This window comes from Pteronotus mesoamericanus, unplaced genomic scaffold (genome assembly GCF_021234165.1).
Source record: "Pteronotus mesoamericanus isolate MK-2021 breed Mesoamerican mustached bat unplaced genomic scaffold, CSHL_Meso_final scaffold_167, whole genome shotgun sequence".
NCBI classification, from domain to species: Eukaryota; Metazoa; Chordata; class Mammalia; order Chiroptera; family Mormoopidae; genus Pteronotus; species Pteronotus mesoamericanus.
The window spans coordinates 25,000,527-25,022,468 of NW_026555308.1; the positions used below are offsets into that span (position 1 = coordinate 25,000,527).

The window sequence follows — 21,942 nt, forward strand, 5'->3', positions numbered from 1 at the left end:
TTTAATTGTCACTTTATTATTGGTTGAAACTAAATCTGTTTTTGTGAATTTTTTGCCTATTTCTATTATTTTTAAAAAAGCTTTAAATGACTTTTTGGTATTCTTTATCCATTTTTTTATTAAATGTTTGTAGAATTTTTTCCCTAAAAAATGCAAAAAAAAGAACCCTATTAACTCATTTTTATATGTATTGCAAATACTTTCCTATTCTATTACTTGTCCTTTAACTTTTTTATATGTATATTACTAATAGTCTTAAGTATTTAATATGGTCATATTGTCAATATCTTACTTTATAGCTTCTGGGTTTGAATGTTACTTCAGGGCAAGAAAAATATTATTTTGTATTTTCTCCTAAAACTCCTTAGATTTTACATATTGGTTTTTAACTCACCTGAATATTGTTTTTATAAAGTGTGAAATAGGGCTCTATATTTGTTTTATTCCAAGCAATAGCGGTCCATGTACCCTATTTGTTGAATAAGCCTTATTTTCCCCATTGATTTGAAATATAATTAAATCATATATTACATTGTTAGACAGATATATACATTTGTTTCTAGAATGCTCATTTTATTTCATCGATCTACTTGATTATTTCATGTGCTAGTGTCATGTTGTTTTAATTGCTGAGACTTTATGATGGATTTAAGTGTTTTAATATTTTATAATGGATCTTGACATTTAAAAAAATAAGTAAAAAAAAGAAAACAGAATAAAAAAAGGGATATAATTTACAGAAAACATATACACTAAAATAGATATATTAAAAGGTATAAGCTATGCATTTAAAATGCCAAAATATTCCACATTAAAAGCTGTGGACAAAATATATAGCCTAAAGGATAAAGTATGATATTAACTTTAAAAGTAGGCATCACACCTATGCATCATTTTGTTAATTAGACCCCGTCCTCTGTACTCTTTGGGCTCCAGATTTGTACATCCAACTGCTTATTTTACTTCTTCACTTGGGTGCCTAATTAACATACCAAACGAAATTTAATTTCATTCCTTAAATCTCAGTTTTCCTTATGTCTTCAAAGGATTCAAAATCTACCTAGATGTTTGAACCAAAAATCTGGGATCAATTCTTGATTTTATCCATTTCTCCCCTCCTTATCCCTGAACTAACATGTCCTGTTATCTTTCCTTCAAAATAGATCCTAAATTGGCATAGATTTTTCAAATTTGCTTTAATCTTTTCACAAATGCTCTGACAGAAGTTGAATAAAATTATCTCTCTATAGTTTACAGAGTCCCATAAGATCTGGCCCATGGATGACACAGTCGCACTCTCCTTGCTGTGTGGTTTCTTCATTGTCAGCCTATTCTGTCACGAGTGCAATCCCCCAGTTTTTCCATGGCTGGTTCCCACTCACTTGTCCTATCAGATCTTCATCTCACAAGTCACCATATCACTGATGTCTTTCCTGACCACTCAATCTAATTAACAATGTCCCACTCCCATCATTCATCATTCTCTATCACCACAACTTGTTTTATTTCTTCATAATACTTGTCTTTGTCTGTAATTATGTGTCTTCATGCTTTTACTGATTTATTATCTTTCCCCCAAACTAGAGTGTCAGTTCCATGAGAAAAGGGATCTTGTTTGTGTTGTGTGCTTCCCATATACTCAAACCTACAATATTACTTGAATGAATGAATGACATATATGACCCTATCTCTAGATATATCCTTAGGTATGGCTCACTGTTGACTGCCTTAGGCACACTTATTTAAATACAATATACTATATGCAGCAGGAATTCCCCCAGAAGATCACTGCTGTCTAGAGAGCCATTATATTCCTCATCTATCTATATTAAATGCAACATTAATTTTAATAAAATATAAAACTAGATCTAATCAGAAATTGTATGGTGTTGATCCAGTAGTGTAGAAAACTTAGAAGATTGAGAAGTTGGGAAGAGCTGCTCTCCTAATCTCAGGGGAAGAGAATAATTACCCCATTGCTTTGTGACTAAGAAAAGCCAGTATCTTGGCCTTTTTTAAAGGACAGTGATGCCAGCAGTTTGAGGCACATCCAATGTTTATGCCAAAGGAAGTTTTACAACTGGAGCTTTGAAAACAGGAAAGAAGTCAGAATTGGGTGGGGGCCGGATAAACACTTTCCACGAGGGAAAGCCAATTTTAGGGCATTTTTATGCAATTACATATAAACATGCAACTCAGACTGTAAGTCTGCTTGTAGATTAAATCTCTTTAGGAATATATTACTTACCCTGAGATTAACAACAAATCTGGATATATTTAGAAAATATGTTTTTTTGCTTTTTTTACTTAAGTATTTATTTTAAGTAATGTCTATGGAGCTTCAAGCCACAACTATTAGACATTCAATTTTAATTCTTTGAGGGTGTGGACTATGTCACTTGTTCACTCTCTGGCCCTACCTGAGTCTACTGCTGTTCTGGTTGCACAGCAAACATGACCCCTTCCCTGCAGAAGTTCATCGAAAGGAATGAATATTGGACAACAGAAAGTAATATCTTGAAGGGATAAAATGTCATAACAGAATGACTCTCCTTTTCCTAATCTTTAATGCCAAGAACTGCTTGTACCCTTTCTGCATGAGCTCAACAAAAGTAATTAAGTAAAATAGTGCATCTCTGCTCAGGAAAATGATTAAGCTTTCCTTTGGGCCAAGCTATATTTCCCTCAGTTTTTCTCAATTTGCATTAGAGATTATTTTACAAATACTGTCTTTTTTAAAAAAATCTTTAGCTAAGAATTAAATATTTAATTAAAAGCAATCAGGAATTCTTTCTCAATGCTGTTTTCTCAAATTGTCTAATTTCTCCAAACTTTGTCCATTATAAATCCAAAGAGTTGAAAGGATATTTCATTCCATAAAAAGAGTCAAAGGAAAACACCTTGAAAAAATAGTCATAGGAAATATGACAATTAATATCTTTATTATATGAAATGATAGTTCAAATGGACAAGATAAAACATTACATGCCAAAGAGTTAAATGAGTAAAAAACTCAGAAGAGATTTTAAATGGCAAATGCAGCTAGAACACTATCCCACCTTGCCAGTAATCTTAATAAATTTAAAATATGCTTATTGCCATTCAATAAAATTACAAGTAAAGTTAAATAATCTTTTCCCCATTCTTTAAAAAAAACCCAAGGCATTCCTTGTTAAAATAAAATATTATTAAGAAGCCAGGCAAGCTGAGTCTCATCCACCCTATGTGAAAGGGTGAGCCATGTTGACTGGCCTATTTTCCCTCTTCTTCCCTCAAGGACTTTGAGGAGGCTTGGAGGAGTGTCTAGTTCTCTAGCACAATAGGAAGACCTATTTTTAATGGCATCCAGTACTGACAAAAGCTGGTGCAATAGGCATATTTCCACATTGTTGACATTCTAAATCATGTCAACCACTTTGAAAAGCAATCTAGAAATATTCTATAAAAATCACCCAGATATCCATGTCCATTGACTGCCTTCTCTTCTGCGACCCTTATACTGGCTATATAGGATGAAGATGCTAATTGCAGCATTATTTAAGATGGTGAAATTTTAGGAAAAAAATAAATGCATGTATTCAACCATTCAGTATATACTTACTGAGTAAATGATCTTGCAAAAGCTAATGTTTCTATTAAAGGATGAGAAGAAATAGGAATGGCTGGGGGAACAGTTTAGAAAGGTCACAAAGAAGTTCATTAGATAGTGCCTACTATGTCCTTTTCTGTAGGTGGCTTTCATCTTACAGGAGGACATTAATTCCTTAAATGTATTTAGTCCAGATACATATCACCAAAAAAATACAAGGAAAATTAGAAGAGAAAGTTCTTTCATTGAGACTCTTCAGGTGAGATCACAGCCCTGGTATTGATAAAGTCTCCCAAGAGAAAAAAGGTAAAAATAGCCTGAAACATTTCTCTGGGACTCCCTATCTGAAGTATGGATCTAGGAAACCTATCGCTGTTTGAAGCGCTCCTGACCAAATGAAGAGGAGGAGGAGCGCTTCTGCCACAAAGTAGGTCAGTAGCTAGACAGGAGCCTCTCCCTGGTAAACTCCAAGCTTAAAATGAATACAAGCACTTTGTAAGTAAGATTATCCAGTCCTGCATTCTTTTCTATGTTTATTTTCCCTGTGTAACCCCATATCTTTAATAAAGTTTTATTTAAATGCCTCCAGTCTTGTCTCAGCTCTGTTGTGGGTGAAAGAAGGATTCCTTATTTTAGCCAACCAGAGAAGACATCCCAGCCTTCTTTTATGCCTTAAGCTGGTATGATTATGGCAAAGGTGATGAGATGCCTTAGCTAAGGAAAGGTGTTTCTCAGAGGCCAAAGGTAGGCCAGCAGTTTCTGCTGCTCTGGCCCACATAGTGAAACATTTTCTATCACCATTCTTCAAGGGGCTGGTGTTGATTTGGTTACAAATCACTTCTTTGTAGCCTCAAAAACACTTAGAAAATCAGTTAAAAAATACGCATTTCACAAGGAGATACCACTTTACACCAGCCAGAATGGTCATCATAAACAGATCAACAAACAACAGGTGCTGGCGAGGTTGTGGAGAAAAGGGAATCCTAATACACTGTTGGTGGGAATGCAGACTGGTGTAGCCACTGTGGAAAACAGTTAGGAATTTCCTCAGAAAGCTAAAAATGGAACTGCCTTTTGACCCATGGATTCCACTGCTGGGATTATACCTTAAGAACCCCAAACACCAATTCAAAAGAACCTATGCACCCCAATGTTCATAGCAGCACAATTTACAACAGCTAAGTGTTGGAAGCAACCTAAATGCCCATCAGTAAATGAGTGGATCAGAAAACTATGGTACATTTATACCATGGAATACTATGCAGCAGAAAGAAAGAAAGAGCTACTACGCTTCTCGACAGCATGGATGGAACTGGAGAGCATTATGCTAAATGAAATAAGCTGGGGGGGAAAGACAAATACCATACGATCTCACCTATAAGCGGAACCTAACCAACAAAACAAACGAGCAAGGAAAATATAACCACCAACATTGAAAGAAAAAAAAAACCCTCAACAGAGTCAAGAGGGAAGAGGGGGATGGGGAAAGGAAAGGGAAGGGTCAAGGAACATGTATAAAGGACCCATCGACAAAGCTAAAGTGGGGAAGGATTGAGGGAGGGAGGGGGGCAGGGGAAAGTGGTGGCAGGAAGGTGGAGACAAATGTTATTTGAACAATACAAAAAAAAATAGGCATCTAGAAATACGAATGAGACCAGGAAAAGAAAAATGACTTCTGAGGGCAAAAAAGCAAACAGATTAATAAAGATATACTTCAGGCTGTTGCAGCTTTCTTTGTTTACTTTTGAAAGGAGCTAATTTATAAAACTATGTGGAAATGATTGCTTTAAGTGGAGAGACAAGGGTAAAGCAAAGCAAAACCAAACAAAAAGATATTCTAATATAATCACTTATTCAAAAGAATAAATAGAAAAACATGTATAATCAGTGTTGGTTTTTTTAAAACAGCATTTAAAAGATTACTTAATTCAACCTTGGAATAATTGCTTTCTGTAAACATAGCATGCATCTAACTTCATAATCGGATGCATGCCATATATGCAGAAATTTTAATCAGTCTAAACATAAAGTGAACTGGATTGCAAGTCTGTCTTTCCTGTCACGGTATAAAGCACATTATTAGTACATTCCTGGATAGCTCTCCTTTTATTTTCTCTGGCTTGTTTTATATTCATTTTTATCTTGGGGTAAGTAACTTTGTCTAAATCAGCTAAATTACATTCTGGAAGATGGAGTATAAACCAACAAAAATTACTTGTTCTCTCAATACTCTTTCTTTCTGGAATTACTTTTTCTCTGTGAGAATGATTCTTCTTACCTTAGGTTGTTTGGAAAGGTAGCGACAGATTTCTCCAATATATTGAAACACAGTCACATTATACTTTTTGCAGTCATCCAAAAATTGGCTTGCTGAGAATTTCTTCTTTAACACAAAAGTAGCTCCTATGAGAAAAGGCAAAAAGAGACACTAGGTAAAAAAATTCAAGGGCAGAATTAAGATAAAACACATATGATGTTGCTCTGTCACTTTATCACTTTCTAGGCTTTCATACTCCATCAGTGGCCATTTATGTCAAGCTCATTTGAAAACAGTAATGTTACAGTTCATATCTTGAGGTTGAGAGTATGGCAGTTAGTTCACTGATGACTGCAGAACCTAACTTTAGCAACAATATAAGTCATATGAACATGTTTGAAAGAAAAAACCCCGAATGACCTTTATCTTTACTTATTGTGGAAATTAATCACATTGTAAGTATGCTACTCCATCAAATTACTTTATAGTATTTTAGACATATGAGGGGCGACCCCCCCAAATAAAACAGAATTATCTTCTGGAGGGGGGCCCCTTTTACTACAGACTGTCCCCACTAGATGAGTGTTTTAGGAACCTATCTGTATCACAGTACCCGCTGGCGTTGTTTTGAGAGTCTGCGTTTGGCTTCAATGAATCTTTTTTTTTTTTTTTTTTGAAGACTCAGTGCATTTTCCCATTTCATGATGGATGATTTAGGAGGGCACCTGTCCACACTGTGCTGAGTATTCAGCAGTTTTTGATCAAAAACGGCCTGACCCCTGTGCTCCACCCTCCCTAAATAAAAAAAGTCCTCAAAAGGAAATGTTTTGCTGATGTGGAAGAGGTGAAACAAAAAACAGAAGAAGCACTAAAAGACATTAAAATTGACGAGTTCAAAAACACATCAAATTTTGAATAGTGGAAAAAATAGCTCAATAAGTGTATTGCATCAAATAGAGAATACTTTGAAGATGACTGAAGTTTAAACATGTAAGAATAAACACACGTTTTTATAAATAAATTCAGTTTTTTTGGGTTTCTTCCTTGTATAAAACGTAGTAAATGATATTTATTTATATATTATTTCAGGACCAGCTAGTAATGGACCCATAATCTCAGGATGTTTATGAGTGGAATTTACTGTGTTACAAGCAACTACCAACTGACTTACTGGGTATTTGGGGTATATTGTTTGTGAAGACAGCCTCGGCAATTCTTATTATGCATTTACCTTTGCAATGTGAATTTGCCACTCCTCCCTTCAAGAGATGAGGTTTATTTCCCAACCCATCGAATATCGAAACTGGATTGGCATGCGACTTGCTTTCATCAACAAAGTACAGATGAAATGATTTATGTAACTTCCACAGACCAGCCTTAAGAGCTATGTAGTTTCCACATTCACTCTCTTGGAAGGTTCCTAACACCATTTAAGGAGGTAGGGGTAGACTATCAAAGGGGGAGTGATCACATGGAGAAGAAAGCCCAGTTAACAGCCGGCATCACCCACATGGCCAGATTACTGGGATATTACTCTTTCAACTTCAGGAATACACTGAGTGCATGCACATGGCTCCACTGTTGAGCAACTATAGGAAAATTCTAAAAAAACCAAAATAAAACCAGTATAAGATAAAACCAAATTTTCAAGCCAGAGAATTCAGGCAGCATTGTCCTTTCAGCCATTGCCCTAACTGCTAAAAAAAGCTCTGGCTCAGATTACTGGGCCCAGCAGAGCACACTCTGTGGCTCACTGATAGCCCCAAGCAGGTTGCACAGGGCCAGTAACAGAGTCTAACAATGGTCTGCACCAGAATCTTTGCACATCAACCTGATACACAGAAACAAATACAAAGAAATAGCCAAAATGGGAAGACAATGAAAGAGACCCCACATGAAAAAACAAGACAATTCTTCCAGAAGAAGAATTAGATGAAATGGAGGCAAGCAATTTATCAAAGAGTTTAGAGTAATGATTATACTCAACAGCACAAAAAAAGACACAGAAACCATAAAAAAGGACCGGTCAGAAATAAAGAATGCAGTATCAGAAATAAATAATACACTGGAAGGAAAAAACAGTAGGTTAGATGAAACAGAGGATCGAATCAGTGTTTTGGAAGACAAGGTAGGAAAAAATACCTAGGCAGAGCAGCAAAAAGAAAAAAGAATTAAAGACTTCCAGTCAAGATGGAGGAGTAGGTAAACACACTTAGCCTCTGAGCACAACTACTGCAAAAATTACAACTAGACTACAAAACAAATATCACCCAGATTTGTCAGAAAATTAAGCTGTATGGAAGTCTGACAACCAAGTATTTAAAGAAGTCCATCCAGATGGGTAGGAGAGGAGGTGATGCAGAGAGGCACAGAAATGTGGAGTGTTAGAGAGAGACAGTGGAATGGGTGGTCCCACATTCATGTATGGTGGATAAAAAATGGGAGGGATGCCGTGGCAGCAAGTGATCACAGCCCAAGAATAGACTGCACACCCGAGGGTTCCAGTGCCAGAAAGATAAGTCCCCAGAACTTCTCACTGTAAAAACCAGTGGGGTTTGGGGTGCTGGAAGAAGCTGCAGGTTTCTCAGGGCAGTCCTCTTCAAGGACCCACATGAACTTACACAGACCTGCCCGCTCTGGGATTCAGCACTAAGGCAATAGCTGAAAGGGCACAAGTGACAGAAGAGGAGAAGGGGAGAAAGTGAAGTGGCAGATAACAGGGCGAGTGCCAGGAGACAGCTTCTTTTCAGGCAATCTCCGGAGGTCAGGCATCACCATTGTCCCCTGCCCCCCCGCAGAGCCACAAAGCAGTGAAGTGGGTTGCTCCACCCTGGTGATCACCTAAGGCTCCGCCCCACACAATTTACGGGTGCCTGTTCTACAATAGGCAACAGTACTAACACAGGGCATCTACCTAATACATAGAAACAAACACAGGGAGGCTGCCAAACAAGGAGACAAAGACACATGGCCCAAAGGAAGAACACAACAAAACTTCAGGAAAAGAACTAAATGAAACGGAGATGTACAATCTATCAGATGCAGAGTTCAAAACACTGGTTATCAGGATACTTGGAGAAATCACTGCATACTGCAACAGCAAAGAAAGACTCAGGAAGAAGTGAAGGTTGCATTAAGTGAAATTAAGACAAGTCTACAGGGAACCAGCGGTGGAGGGGATGAAGTTGAGAATCAAATCAACGATATGGAACATAAGGAAGAAAAAAGCATTTGATCAGAACGGTAAGAAAAAAAAGATTTAAAAAATGAGGACAGAATAAGGAGACCCTGGGACATCTTCAAACGTACCAACATCCAAATCATAGGAAGGCCAGAGGAAGAAGAGAAAAAGCAAGAAATTGAAAACTTATTTTAAAAAAATAATGAAAGAAAACTTCCCTAAATTGGTGAAGAAAATAGATACACAACTCCAGGAAGCACAGAGTCCCAAATAAATTGGACCCAAAGAGGACCACACCAAGACACATAATAATTAAAATGAGGGTTAAAGATGAAGAGAGAATCTTAAAAGCAGCAAGAGAAAAGCAGACAATTACATACAAAGGAGTTCCCATAAGATTGTCCCCTGATTTCTCAAAAGATACTTCGCAGGTTAGAGGGGACTGGCAAGAAGTAGTCAAAGTGATGAAAAGCAAGGACTTGCAACCTATATTACTCTCTCCAGCAAAGCTATCATTTACAATTGAAGGGCAGACAAAGTGCTTCCCAGACAAGGTTAAACTAAACATGTTCATCATCACCAAGCCACTATTGTATGAAATGTTAAAGGGGACTATATAAGAAAATGAAGATCAAAACTATGAACTATAAAATGGCAACAAATTAACAACTATAAACAACTGAATCTAAAAATAAACTAAGTAAACAAAACAGGAACAGAATCATAGATAAGGAGATCATTTGGAAGGTTATCAGCTGGGAGGAGGAAGGGGAAGAATCGGGGGGAAAGATGCAGGAATTAAGAAGTACAAATTGGTAGGTACAAAATAGACAGGGGATGCTAAGAACAGTATAGGAAATGGAGTAGCCAAAGAAATTATATGCATGACCCATGGACATGAACTAAGGGAGGGGATAATGCAGGGAATAGAAGTACTGGGCAAAGGGGTCAAAGGGGGAAAATTTGGGACAACTGGAATAGCATAACCCATAAAATATATTTTTAAAAAGATAAGAATTTTACTTCTTGGGAGAAAATTCGAGAAAAAAGAAATGAAAATATAATTTTAAACATAAGGAAGACATGTGGAGACATGTGGAGAGCATAAGAAACATTTCAGACAATATGAAGTGAAGTGTAACCACACCCACATCATGAGAATACTGGAAAGAGAAAAGAGCAAGGGATTGAGAATCTATTTGAAATACTGGCTGAAAACATCCTTAATCTCGTGAAGGAAAGAACACTAGTCAAGGAAGCTTAGAGACTCCCAAACAAGTTGGACCCGAAGAGGCCTACACAGAGATACATCATAATTAAAATGACAAGGCTTAGAGACAAGGAGAGAATCCTTAAAGCTGCCAGAGAGAAGTAGGTTGTTACATACAAGGAAGCAATAATTAGACATCATCTGATTTCTGAACAGAAACATTTCAGGCTAGAAAGGAGTGGCATGAAATATTCAAGGTGATGAAAAGCAAGGACCTACAAACACACTTCTTAATGCAGCAGGGCTATCATTTAAAATAGAAGGAGAAACAGGAGCTTCCCAGATAAGCAAAAGCTAAAGGAGTCTGTTAACACAAAGCCAGCACAAACAAATGTTAAAGGGCTTGCTTGAAGAAGAAGGAGGAGGAGAAGGTGGCGGGGGCGGGGGGGGGGGGGGGGCGGGGCGCGGGGAGGGGGGAGGAGGAGGAGGAGGAGGAGGAAAAGAAGGAGAAAGAAAAAAAATACAGAGGAAAATAGCCTAACAATAAATAGCACTAAATATGTATCTATCAGTAATCACCTTAAATGTAAATGGCTTAAATGCTCCAACTGAAAGAAAACAGGTTGTTGAATGGATAACAAAATAATAACCATATATATGCTGCCTCCAAGACCCTGCCTCAGATGTAAAGATACACACAGACTAAAAGTAAAGGGATGTGAAAAGATATTTTATGAAAATGGAAAGGAAAAAGTGGCTGGGGCAGCAATACTTATATCCAACAAAATAGACTTTAAAACCAAAATTTACGAGAAAAGAAGGATACTATATAATGATAAAGGGAACAATCCAACAAGAGGATATAACCCTAGTAAACATTTACGCACCCAACATAGGAACATCTAAATATGTAAAGCAAATTTTGATGGACATAAAGGGATAGACTGATAGAAATACAATCGTAGTTGGGGATTTTAACACCCATTGACTTCAATGGATAGATTTTCCAGAAGACTATCAACATGGAGATAGCAGCCTTAAACGACACACTAGATTAAATGGATTTAATTGTTATTTTTAGAGCATTTCACCCCAAAGCAGCAGACCATACATAATTTTCAAGTGTACATGGAACGTTTTCTAGGATAGACCATATGTTAGGACACAAAAGAAGTTTTAATACATTTTAGAAGACTGAAATCATATCAAGCATCTTCTCTGACCACAATGCTATGAAACTAGAAATCGATCACAACACTGAAAACACACAAAGATATGGAAGCTAAATAACGTATTTTAAAACAATGAGTGGGTCAACAACAAGATCAAGGAAGAAAACAAAAGATACCTTGAAACCAATGAAAATGAGGACACAACAATCCAAAATCTGTGGGACACAGGGAAATCAATCCTAAGAGGGAAATTCATAGCATTACAGGCCTATCTCAAAAAAAAAAAAAAAGAAAGAAAAGAAAAGAAAAGAAAAAGCTCAAATAAACAATCTAACGTCATACTTAAAGGAACTTGAAAAAGAACAAAAAAAAGCCCAAAGTGAGTAGAAGGAAGGAAGTAATAAAGATCAGAACTAATATAAATGAGATAGAGTCTAAAAAAACAATACAAAAGACTCATGAATCCAAGAGGTGGTTCTTTAAAAATATAAATAAGATGGACAAATCTTTAACCAGACTCATCATGAACAAAAGAGAGAGGGCCAAAATAAATAAAATCAGAAATGAAAGCAGGGAAATAACAACTGACACTAAAGAAATACAAAGGATTGTATGAAAATATTATGAAGAACTATAAGCCCCAAAAACTGTACAACCTGGATGAAATAGATAAATTCCCAGAAACATACAGTCTTCAAAAATAAATCAGGAAGAATCAGAGAATCTGAATAGAAAGATTATACCTAGTGAGATTGAAGCACTAATCAAAAAACTCCCAACAAACAAAAGCTTAGGACCAGATGGCTTCACAGGTGAATTTTACCAATATTCTGAGAAGAACAAACACTTCTTCTTCTCAAACTATTTTAAAAAATTCAAGAGGTAAGGCTTCCAAGTTCATTTTATGAGGCCAGCGTTATCCTAATTCCAATATCAGATAAAGACACTACAAACAAAGGTAATTATAGGCCAATATCCCTGATGAACACAGATACTAAATTGGCAACAAAATATTAGCAAACCAAATACAGCAATGCATCAAAAAGATCATACACCATGAACAACTGGGGCTTATACTGGGGAATTCAAGGATGGTACAACATTCACAAATCAATAAGTGTGATTCACCACATATACAAAATTAAGAATAAAAACTACATGATCATATCCATCGATGCAGAAAAAGCATTTGATATAATCCAGCACCCATTTATAATAAATACTCTCAGCAAAGTGGGAATAGAGGGAACATGCCTAAACATAATACAGGCTATATATAACTAACCCAGTGCCAGCATCATACTTAATGGGCAAAAACTACAAGCATTCCCCTTAAAATTGGGAACAAGCAGGGATGTCTGCCTTGACCCCTCTTATTCAACAAAGTACTGGCAGTCTTAGCCACAGACAAGAGGAAGAAATTAAAGGCATCCAAATTGGAAAGGAGAAAGTAAAACCATCACTATTTGCAGATGATATGACACTGGTCATAAAGAATATGCAAGATTCCACCAAGAAACTACTAAAACTGATAAATGAATTCATCAAAGTAGCAGGATACAAAATTAAGATCTAGGAATCAGTTGCATTTTTATATGTCAATAATGAACTAACAGAAAGGGAAATTAAGAAAACAATCCCATTTACAATTGCTTCAAAAAGAATTCAATACGTAGAAATAAGCCTAACCAAGGATGTAAATGACCTGTACTCAAAAAACTGAAGAAAGAAACAGAAGAAGGTACTAATAAGTGGAATCACATACCATATTCATGGATAGGAAGAATTAACATCATTAAAATACCCATACTACCCAAAGCGATCTATAGACAACACAAGTTTTATCAAGATTCCAATGATGTATAACTTACCAGAACCAGAACAAATATTTCAAAAATTTACATGGAACCACAGAACTAAAACAAATATTTCAAAAATTTACATGGAACCACAGAAGGCCCCACTTAGCAACGGTGATCCTGAGAAAGAAGAACAAAGTTGGGGGAATCATGCTACTTTATATCAAACTATACTATAAGGCCATAATAATCAAAACAGCATGGTACTGGCATAAAAACAGACACACAGATCAATGGATCAGAATAGAGAGCCCAGATACAAGCCCGCACCTTTATTGTCGATTAATATCCAACAGAGGAAGCAGGTGCATACAATGGGCTACAGAGAGTTTATTCAATAAATAAATAAATGGTGTTGGGAATATTGGACAGATACATGCAGAAAAATGAAACTAGCCCACCTTCTTATACCACACACAAGAATAAATTAAAAATGGATTAAAGATTTAAATGTTAGACCTGAAACCATAAAAATCCTAGAAGAAAATATTGGCAGCAAAATCTTCAGACATTGTTTGTAGCAATATTTTATGATGTATCTCCCCAGACAAGGGAAACAAAATAAAAATTAAATGGGACTACATTAAACTAAAAAGGTTTTGCACAGCAAAGGAAAACATCAACAAAATAAAAAAAAAACAACACACAGAATGGGAGAACATATTTGCCAATACATTTGATAAGGGATTAATATTCAAAATTTATTTTTGAAAGAACTTAACGAAACTCAATACCAAAAAAACCCAAAAAACCCCAAACCCCAAACAACCCAATTAAAAAATGGGCAAAGGACCTGTATAGACAGATCTTCAAAGAGGACTTACAGATGACCAAAAGACATATAAAAAGATGCTCAACATTACTAATCATCTCACACTTGTCAGAATGGCAATCATCAATAAATCAGCCAACAATTTCTGGTGAGGAGGTGGAAAAAAGCAACCCTTTTGCATTGTTGGTGGGAATGCAGATTGGTGCAGCCACTGTGGAAAGCAGTATGTAGATACTTCAAGAAATTAAAAATGGATCTTCCTTTTGATGCAGGATTCCCACTTCTGAGAATATATCTGAAGGAATCTAAAACACTAATTCGAAAGAACATAAGCACCTCTATGTTCAATTTAGCATTATTTACAATTGCCAAGATAAAAGAAGCAGCCCAAATGTCCATCAGTACTTAAGCGGATAAAGCAATTATGGAACATTTACACAATGGAATAGTATCTGGCCGTAAAAAAAAAGAAAGCTTTTCCCTTTGCAACAGTATGGATGGACCTGGAGAACGTTATGCTAAGTGAAATAAGCCAGTCAGAGAAAGACAAATGCCATATGATTTCATTCATATATGGAATCTAATGAACAAACTGAACTAGCAAGAAAAATAGAGACTGACTCATAGATAGAGAACAGGATGATGGCTAAGGTGGGGGGGAGGTGAGAAGGTGGAAGGATTGAGAAAAGGAAAAAGGGCTCATGAACATGGACAACAGTGTGGTGACTGCAGGGGGAAGGGAGGTTTAGGGGGACTAAATGGTAATGGAAAAATACAATAAAAAATAAAATAAAATAAACTTACCAAAATTGGAAAAAAAAGGAATATACTGAATATGTCACAAAATTGTATACTTTTAATAAGTTGTACAATTTATTAGGTATAATTATATAATATAGATACAATCCTTCTGAATCCCACTGGTAGGGTTTAAAACTTTAAAAATACAAGTTCTAATTATTAGGCAGTTTGAAAACTTATCTTACAGAAAATAAAAACTTACCTAACTCAATACATCCACAAATTCCCAGGAGAGATGCTGAACTATGATACAGAGGAAGGGTTATATAAATGATATCATCAGTAGTACAACCTAAAACCCACAGTCCAGTGGAACTCCTTATACTCTGCACCTGAGAAATCACAGCTGCTTTTGGAAGACCTGGAAGGAAAAAAAATATACATGTAATATGTAATAGAAATCAAGTCTAACGTTTCCTAGACATTCTTTTTTTTTTTTTAGGTGCCAAGAGGTCTTTATTGAAATAATAGCACAGTTATACTTCTAATAGCCTTTCCACTTGTATACAATAGCTTAAAAATGTTTGTTACATACAGTGGACAGACAGTTCAATAATTAGAACCAATTTAAATGCATTTGAAATAAATAAAATAGGCTTATTTAATAATCGAAAGAAAAATTACTGTACAATGTGAAAATAAAGATACATAAGTGTTAGGATTTCTAGACAACCAGGGCCAATGTGCAACAACAGAACTAGAAATTGGCAGATTGAATACACACAGAGACCCTCAAAACAAAAAGAATGGAATTAGAGATGATAGAAATAAAATTTAGAAAAGCAAATGGATGACTGACACCATGCATTCAAGAAACTGAAAACTAAAGTGAAACCTTGAAGAAAGCTGATTTCCCCCACAGAACCCCACAAAGGCTCAGAAAGTTCCAGGTTGGAGGGAGTTTTATATGAAAGAAAATAAATATACTTTTGTTACACTATAGAGCTCAGCTAGAAATAGTGTTTACTAAGTTATAATATTGATACCAATTAAGTCAAAATTTATGATGAAACAATATTAGTGTGATGCTGGGGAGAGAAAGTGCCTGAGCAAGAGGAAGAAATAAGTGGAGGAAGAAAGTAGTGAGAAGACAAAATCCTCATATTCCTACGTGGAAAATCAGTACTTTTTAGTATGTATGTATTAGGTGTCTAGTTAGATTCTGATTCTGTTTAGACATATGGAGGTGACTGTAAAAAGAAAAATCCAAAAGTACTAAATGTAGTTGGTTTGGCGTGGGAGACATAAGGGGATAAACAGGGTGCTTTTCTTTAAAACTTCCAAATTAGAATTTTTTACCTCTGTGCTGTATAACTTCCATGCAAATAAATGTTAAATGAAAAAAAAATAGTAATGCTTTTGCTTTCAGCCTGTTGTGCACATGTAGAAATCCCTTTGATTTTACTCTTGAAGAACAAGAGCTGGTAATGGAGTGCTCCAGTCTGGTCTCTTTGGGTTGGGGAGGAGGCTGCAAGAGGAGGAGGAAGTGGTGAAGATTATTTTGAAGACCGGAGTCACTTTCTATTTTTCATAACAGTCATAAAGATAAACAGGGTAGGTAGCTTTGGTTGGAAGTTTTCAAAGCATATCATTTCTATAATTTCATTGTCTCTTTCAAAGTCTAAAAGACTGAATTTATGCTGACTTGATACATGTTACAATAGAATTTTCCAGTTTGTTTATGAAAGCTGTTGTAAGCATAGTCAAAAATATAGTCTGCTCACTAGTCTAAAAGAGATTGTTGTTAAGCTCCAAACAGAAAAGAGAAGAAAGGAAAAGAAAAGGGAGGAAGGAAGGAAGGGAGACTTGGAAGGAGGGAGGGAAGGAAAAGAAAAGTAAGAAAACTTTATGTGTAGAATAGTAGTTTTGCTTACAATACTACCTGTGCACAAGAAATTAGTGACAAATTATTTTTAATATGTCTAATTCATGCCTCTAGTCATCTCCAAACTTTAGCCTACAAAATACCATTTGGTTTTTCTTAAGAATCAATTAAGTTGAACATTTCTTTTGAATTCTTAGGCAGTTTCATTGTTTTCGTGTGTACATGCGTGTTATTATTGTTTACCTAAAAAAGGGAAGGTTTTGTTCTTTAATTCTATTTTGTATTTTCTCCCAAGTCTGCAATGCCTTCAAGACTTCCTGTTTGTCACTTGTTCCACTCACCCTTACGAAAACGAGGAGGGCCAGCTATAGGAGCTTAAAATGCAGCTACAGTTGGATTCTGTTTAGGATTTAACATTTTCCACATGAATATAAAAAACTGTTTTAAAGTAGATGAATGGATTTTTTAATCCAACAGGATAATTAGATACTATTTTAAACTAATCACTTCATTTTATACATCAGGAATTTAAGGAACAGAAAAGGTAGCAAAGATCTTGCCAAGTAAGTTGGTCGATCTTCAATGGTCCTTCACGCCTGGCACTATCAAACTTGAAGACAATAGCCAAGAAAGTGGACATGGTGGCTTGCCAAATTAAAGTTAGACCAAGTTAAATTTAATGTCACTACTCTTGGCAGAAATTTGTCCAACATTTTTGCTTTCTTTTTATGCGTTAAGAGAAAATCAATCATACCTGTTGTTCCAGAGGTAAAAATATAAAGATAAGGAGACTTGAGTTTTAAGGCAACATGGTGGCTGTGTGGCACTGGTTTGTCAGATGCTGTTGTCAGTTTTTCTGTGAGTGAAATTACGCCTTATCGAACAGAATCTTTTACCATCCAAACACTGATATCTTCTGGGAGGCTGGGAACGATTTCTTCTATGGTTTCACCAAATCTAAAAACCAAAGGATTAGGAATAGGTAAACAAAATATAAATCTCAAACCATTCACCTTGTGTTTTCTCTGGTGTGTTGGGACAGAGATATAAGTTAAATACAGTGATTTCATTTTCCTGTTGGGTAAGTCATATCAAAGCCATGTTATGATTCTGTTTCAATAGGGCCAACTGAAAGGGAAATCTAACCACCACCTAATTTAATCAATGCAAGTAGAATTTGCATTGAATTTTGGAGAAACCATTATCCAGACTATTTTTTTCCAATTTTTAACTAAAACTAATTTTTATAATATGCTTTAACTCTAAGTTCAGGATACTGCACTAAATATTGTCCTTGAAATACTGCACCACTCAGTAGTTCATTATGCTAAAAGCATCTGTCTGTCACTGTTTAGTTCTGCAATAATGTAATACATTCGAGAGAACCCCCTGACCACTCTGGAATCACAAGGTCATTATGACTTAGAGAGCACTTCAGAGCCAAAAGTTAAATGAGATTTAGAGATGCCACTGGCCTTTTGGAGTTACACAAGAAATGCTAAATTACCAGCAACCACCAGAAGCTAGGTAAGAGGCAAGGAGAGATTCTCCCTTAGATCCTTGAGGGTAGCATTGCCCTGCAGACATTTTCATTTTGGACTTCTAACCCCAGCACTGTGAGGGAATAAATTTGTGTTGTTTTAAGCTACCTAGTTGTGGTCTTTATTAAAGCAGACCCAGAGAAATAATACACCAAGGTCACAAGTTGGTGGACAGTAAAATTAATGTTATTCTAACCCAAGTCTAACTTTACAATTTATACATTACCCTATAAAAGAAACCAATGATAAAAAAAATAATGTTATTAAATATAAAATATACCCTGGTCAGAATGCTCAAATACATGCAAATATGGGCCTTTCCATCTAAGCAATTATACTTATTCTAATTTTTTAACAAAACTTGAAAAATAATTACAAGTCATATTCTGCTTTGAAGCTCAATCCAGGGTGCAGTAAAATTTTTTCTGGAAATGTGAATCACTACCCAGTTATATTGAAAAGCCATCTGGAGACTTTCAATTAGGATGGTGGCATAGATAAAAATGCCTTGCCTCCTCACACAACCACATCAAAATTATGACAAAAATATAGAACAAACATCAGAATCATCAGAAACTGAGTTGAATGGAAGTCTGACAACTATGAAATTAAAGAAACTACATCCACACAGACGGGTAGGAGGGGCGGAGACACAGAACAGACTGGTCCCACATTCATGTGTGGTGGATAACAATTCAGGCGGGATATCTCAGGAGTGAGAAGTCCCAGCCCCATACCAGGCCCCCCCTAGCCCAGGGTTCTGGTGATGGGAAGATAAGTCCCCATAACGTCTTCCTAAAAAGCCAATGGGGATTGAGTCAGTAGATGTAAATTCTTGAGTCCCTAGCAGTTTCTGTTAAAGAACCCACACACAGACTACAACAGACTCATTCCCTCCGAGCTCCAGCACTAGGGTAGCAGCTTGAAAAGCACCAGTGGCATACAGGGAGAAAATGAATTGCCTGGTAGAGGTCATTGTACCTATTCTGAGCCCTCCCACCAAAAAGCCACAGAGCCACAGGCTGGTGCCATACCTGAGACTCCATCAGCCTGGTTAACACTGTTTGCCCCACCCTGGAGGTCCCAAGACTCTGTCTTACCCAATTTACTGGCCCACCCAAGCTGCATTTCCATGTGAATGGCTGGTCTTGGCTCATGATTCACAACTTCCTAAATCCTCTCAAATAAGCAATAGTCAGCTTCAGTGAGCCCCAGACTCTGTACCTCTTGCTAAGTGGCCCAAGGCCCAGCACTAGTGACAACCAGCCTAGATTCACAGCTTGGCTTCCCCTGGGACTCTCCAAAACCCAGCACAAGTAGCAGCCAACTCAGATTGCTTTATAGCTCAGGCAGAGTAGCCCTGGGCAGAACACAGGTGGGTTGATCTTGGCCTGTTCTCCCCCAGGGAGACCCCAGAGCCTGCATGCCCAGTGGAAAACTATAGACCATATTGGAGTACCACCACCTGCTCCTGCACAGCTGTACCTCCATAGAGGTCAGAGGTTGGTGGACAATGGACACAACCAGTCCTTGTAGCTGACTGGTCTGGGTAAATCCCTCCCATTGATCTGCTAGCAGCAATCAAGGCTCAACTACAAAAGGAGAGTGTACTCATCCGACCGGGAGGATGAACCTCAAGTACTCAGCTTGGGTAATAGGGGAGGCTATGACCCTGGACCCTATAGGACTTCTGCTTCATTAGGCCATGCTACCAAGACAGGGAGTCATAGCAACTCTACCTAATACATAGAATCAAACACAGGGAGGCTGCCAAAACGAGGAGACAAAGACACATAGTGCAAATGAAAGAACAGATCAAAACCCTAGGGAAAAAAAAAACTAAACAAAATGGAGATAAGCAATCTATCAGATGCAGAACTCAAAACACTGGTTATAAGGATGCTCAAGGAACATAGTGAGGACCTCAGCAGCATAAAAAAGATCCAGTCAGAAATGAAGGATACACTAATTGAAATAAAGAACAATTTACAGGGAAACAACAGTAGAGTGGTTGAAGCTGAAAATCAAATCAATGATTTGGAACATAATGAAGCAAAAAACAAATCAGAACAAGAAAAAGAAAAAAAGAATCAAAAACAGTGAGGATAGTATAAGCAGCCCCTGGGACAACTTCAAGTATTCCAACATTTGCATCATAGGAGTGCCAGAAAGAGAAGAGAAAGAGCAAGAAACTGGTAATCTATTTGAAAAAAATCATGAAAGAAAACTTCCCTAGTTTGGCGAAGAAAATAGATATGCAAGTTCAGGAAGCACAGAGAGTCTCAAACAAGATGGATGCAAAAAGGTCCACTCCAAGACACATCATAATTAAAATGCCAAACGTTAAAGATAAAGAGAGAATCTTAAAAACAGCAAGAGAAGAGCAGTTAGTTACCTACAGGGAAGTTGCCATAAGACTGTCAGTGGATATCTCTAAAGAAACTTTGCAGGCTAGAAGGGATTGGCAAGAAATATTCAGAGTCATGAAAAGTGAGGACCTATGGCCAAGAATGCTCTACCCAACAAAGCTATCATTTAGAATTGAAGGGTAGATAAAGAGCTTCCCATACAAGGAAAAACTAAAGGAGTTCATCATCACCAAACCATTATTATATGAAATGTTAAAGGGGCTATTTAGAAAGAGGAGATTGAAACAGTGACTAATCAAATGGCAATAAATACAAATCTATCAACAATTGAATTTAAAAACAAACTAAGCAAACAAGGAGAACAGAGACAGAATCATGGATACAGATAGCGTTTCAATGGATGCCAGATGGGAAGGGGTGTCAGGAAGGGGTGAAGAGTTAAGGGGATTAAGAAGTACAAATAGGCAGTTACAGAATAGTCATGGGGATGTAAAGTACAGTATAGGAAATGCAGTAGCCAAAGAACCTACGCATGACCCATGGACATGACCAAAGGTGTGGGGACTGCCTGTGGGTGTGGGGGGTGCTGGGTGGAGGGTGACGAAAGGGGAATAATAAAGACAACTGTAATAACATAATCAATAAAATATAATTAAAAGGAAAAAGAAAAAAGAATAAAAGCCATCTGTTAGCCACTGTTTATTTCTACTACAACATAAGACATTGGAGAAAAACTCATACTTTCCTATAATCCAGACTTAGCACAAAGAGGCAGCAAGAGATATGTGTCAAATGGGACAAGGCAGTTCACAAATAAAACCTGCAAGGAAATAAAGGAAACACAGAAAATGATGAAAAGAGTTTTTATTTCATAGGCGGTAGGCAGATTGCAACTTGAAATTTTTTAAATTAATTTTTATATCTATAACAAATCCAAATAGAGCAAATTGCACAAGTCCAGAGAAAATATCTACCATAGTTCTATTAAGCATACACAGCATTGCTCTGGTAAGAGGGGCAAGTGAAAACAACCATCAGGAATGCTAGGGGAAGAACAAGTCATAAACAAATAAAAAAGCAAGACAAGTAAATAATCTCAACTTCCTATTTTCTTCTAACCATTTAGTAGTAAATTTTCTTTAGTCACTCTCTGTGGCATGTGGCATGTGTAAGTACAAGTCTCTGTCTGAACTGACTCATTTCATTATCTTAATTTGAAATCTCTCATCTGGAATTGTAAATTAGCAGCAAACACTTTTATATGTTCTTAATGGTATGTATGTCTAAATAGGTAAAATCAGGTTAAAATATGATTCATTTAATTGCGTCCCAAAATCTTTGTTGGAATTGTAGAGTCTAAAGTAGC

At 36.6% G+C, this 21,942-nt stretch overlaps 1 protein-coding gene across 1 annotated transcript in view; it reads right to left on the bottom strand.

Annotated features, from left to right (window-relative positions):
* Window positions 1-21,942, bottom strand: part of SLC27A6 (solute carrier family 27 member 6) — an 82,412-nt gene that overhangs the window by 54,192 nt on the left and 6,278 nt on the right. The window contains 4 exon segments of the mRNA XM_054589318.1: window positions 5,868-5,992; window positions 15,044-15,202; window positions 17,421-17,623; window positions 21,753-21,756. Of these exon segments, the coding sequence (XP_054445293.1) occupies window positions 5,868-5,992; window positions 15,044-15,202; window positions 17,421-17,623; window positions 21,753-21,756 (491 nt within the window).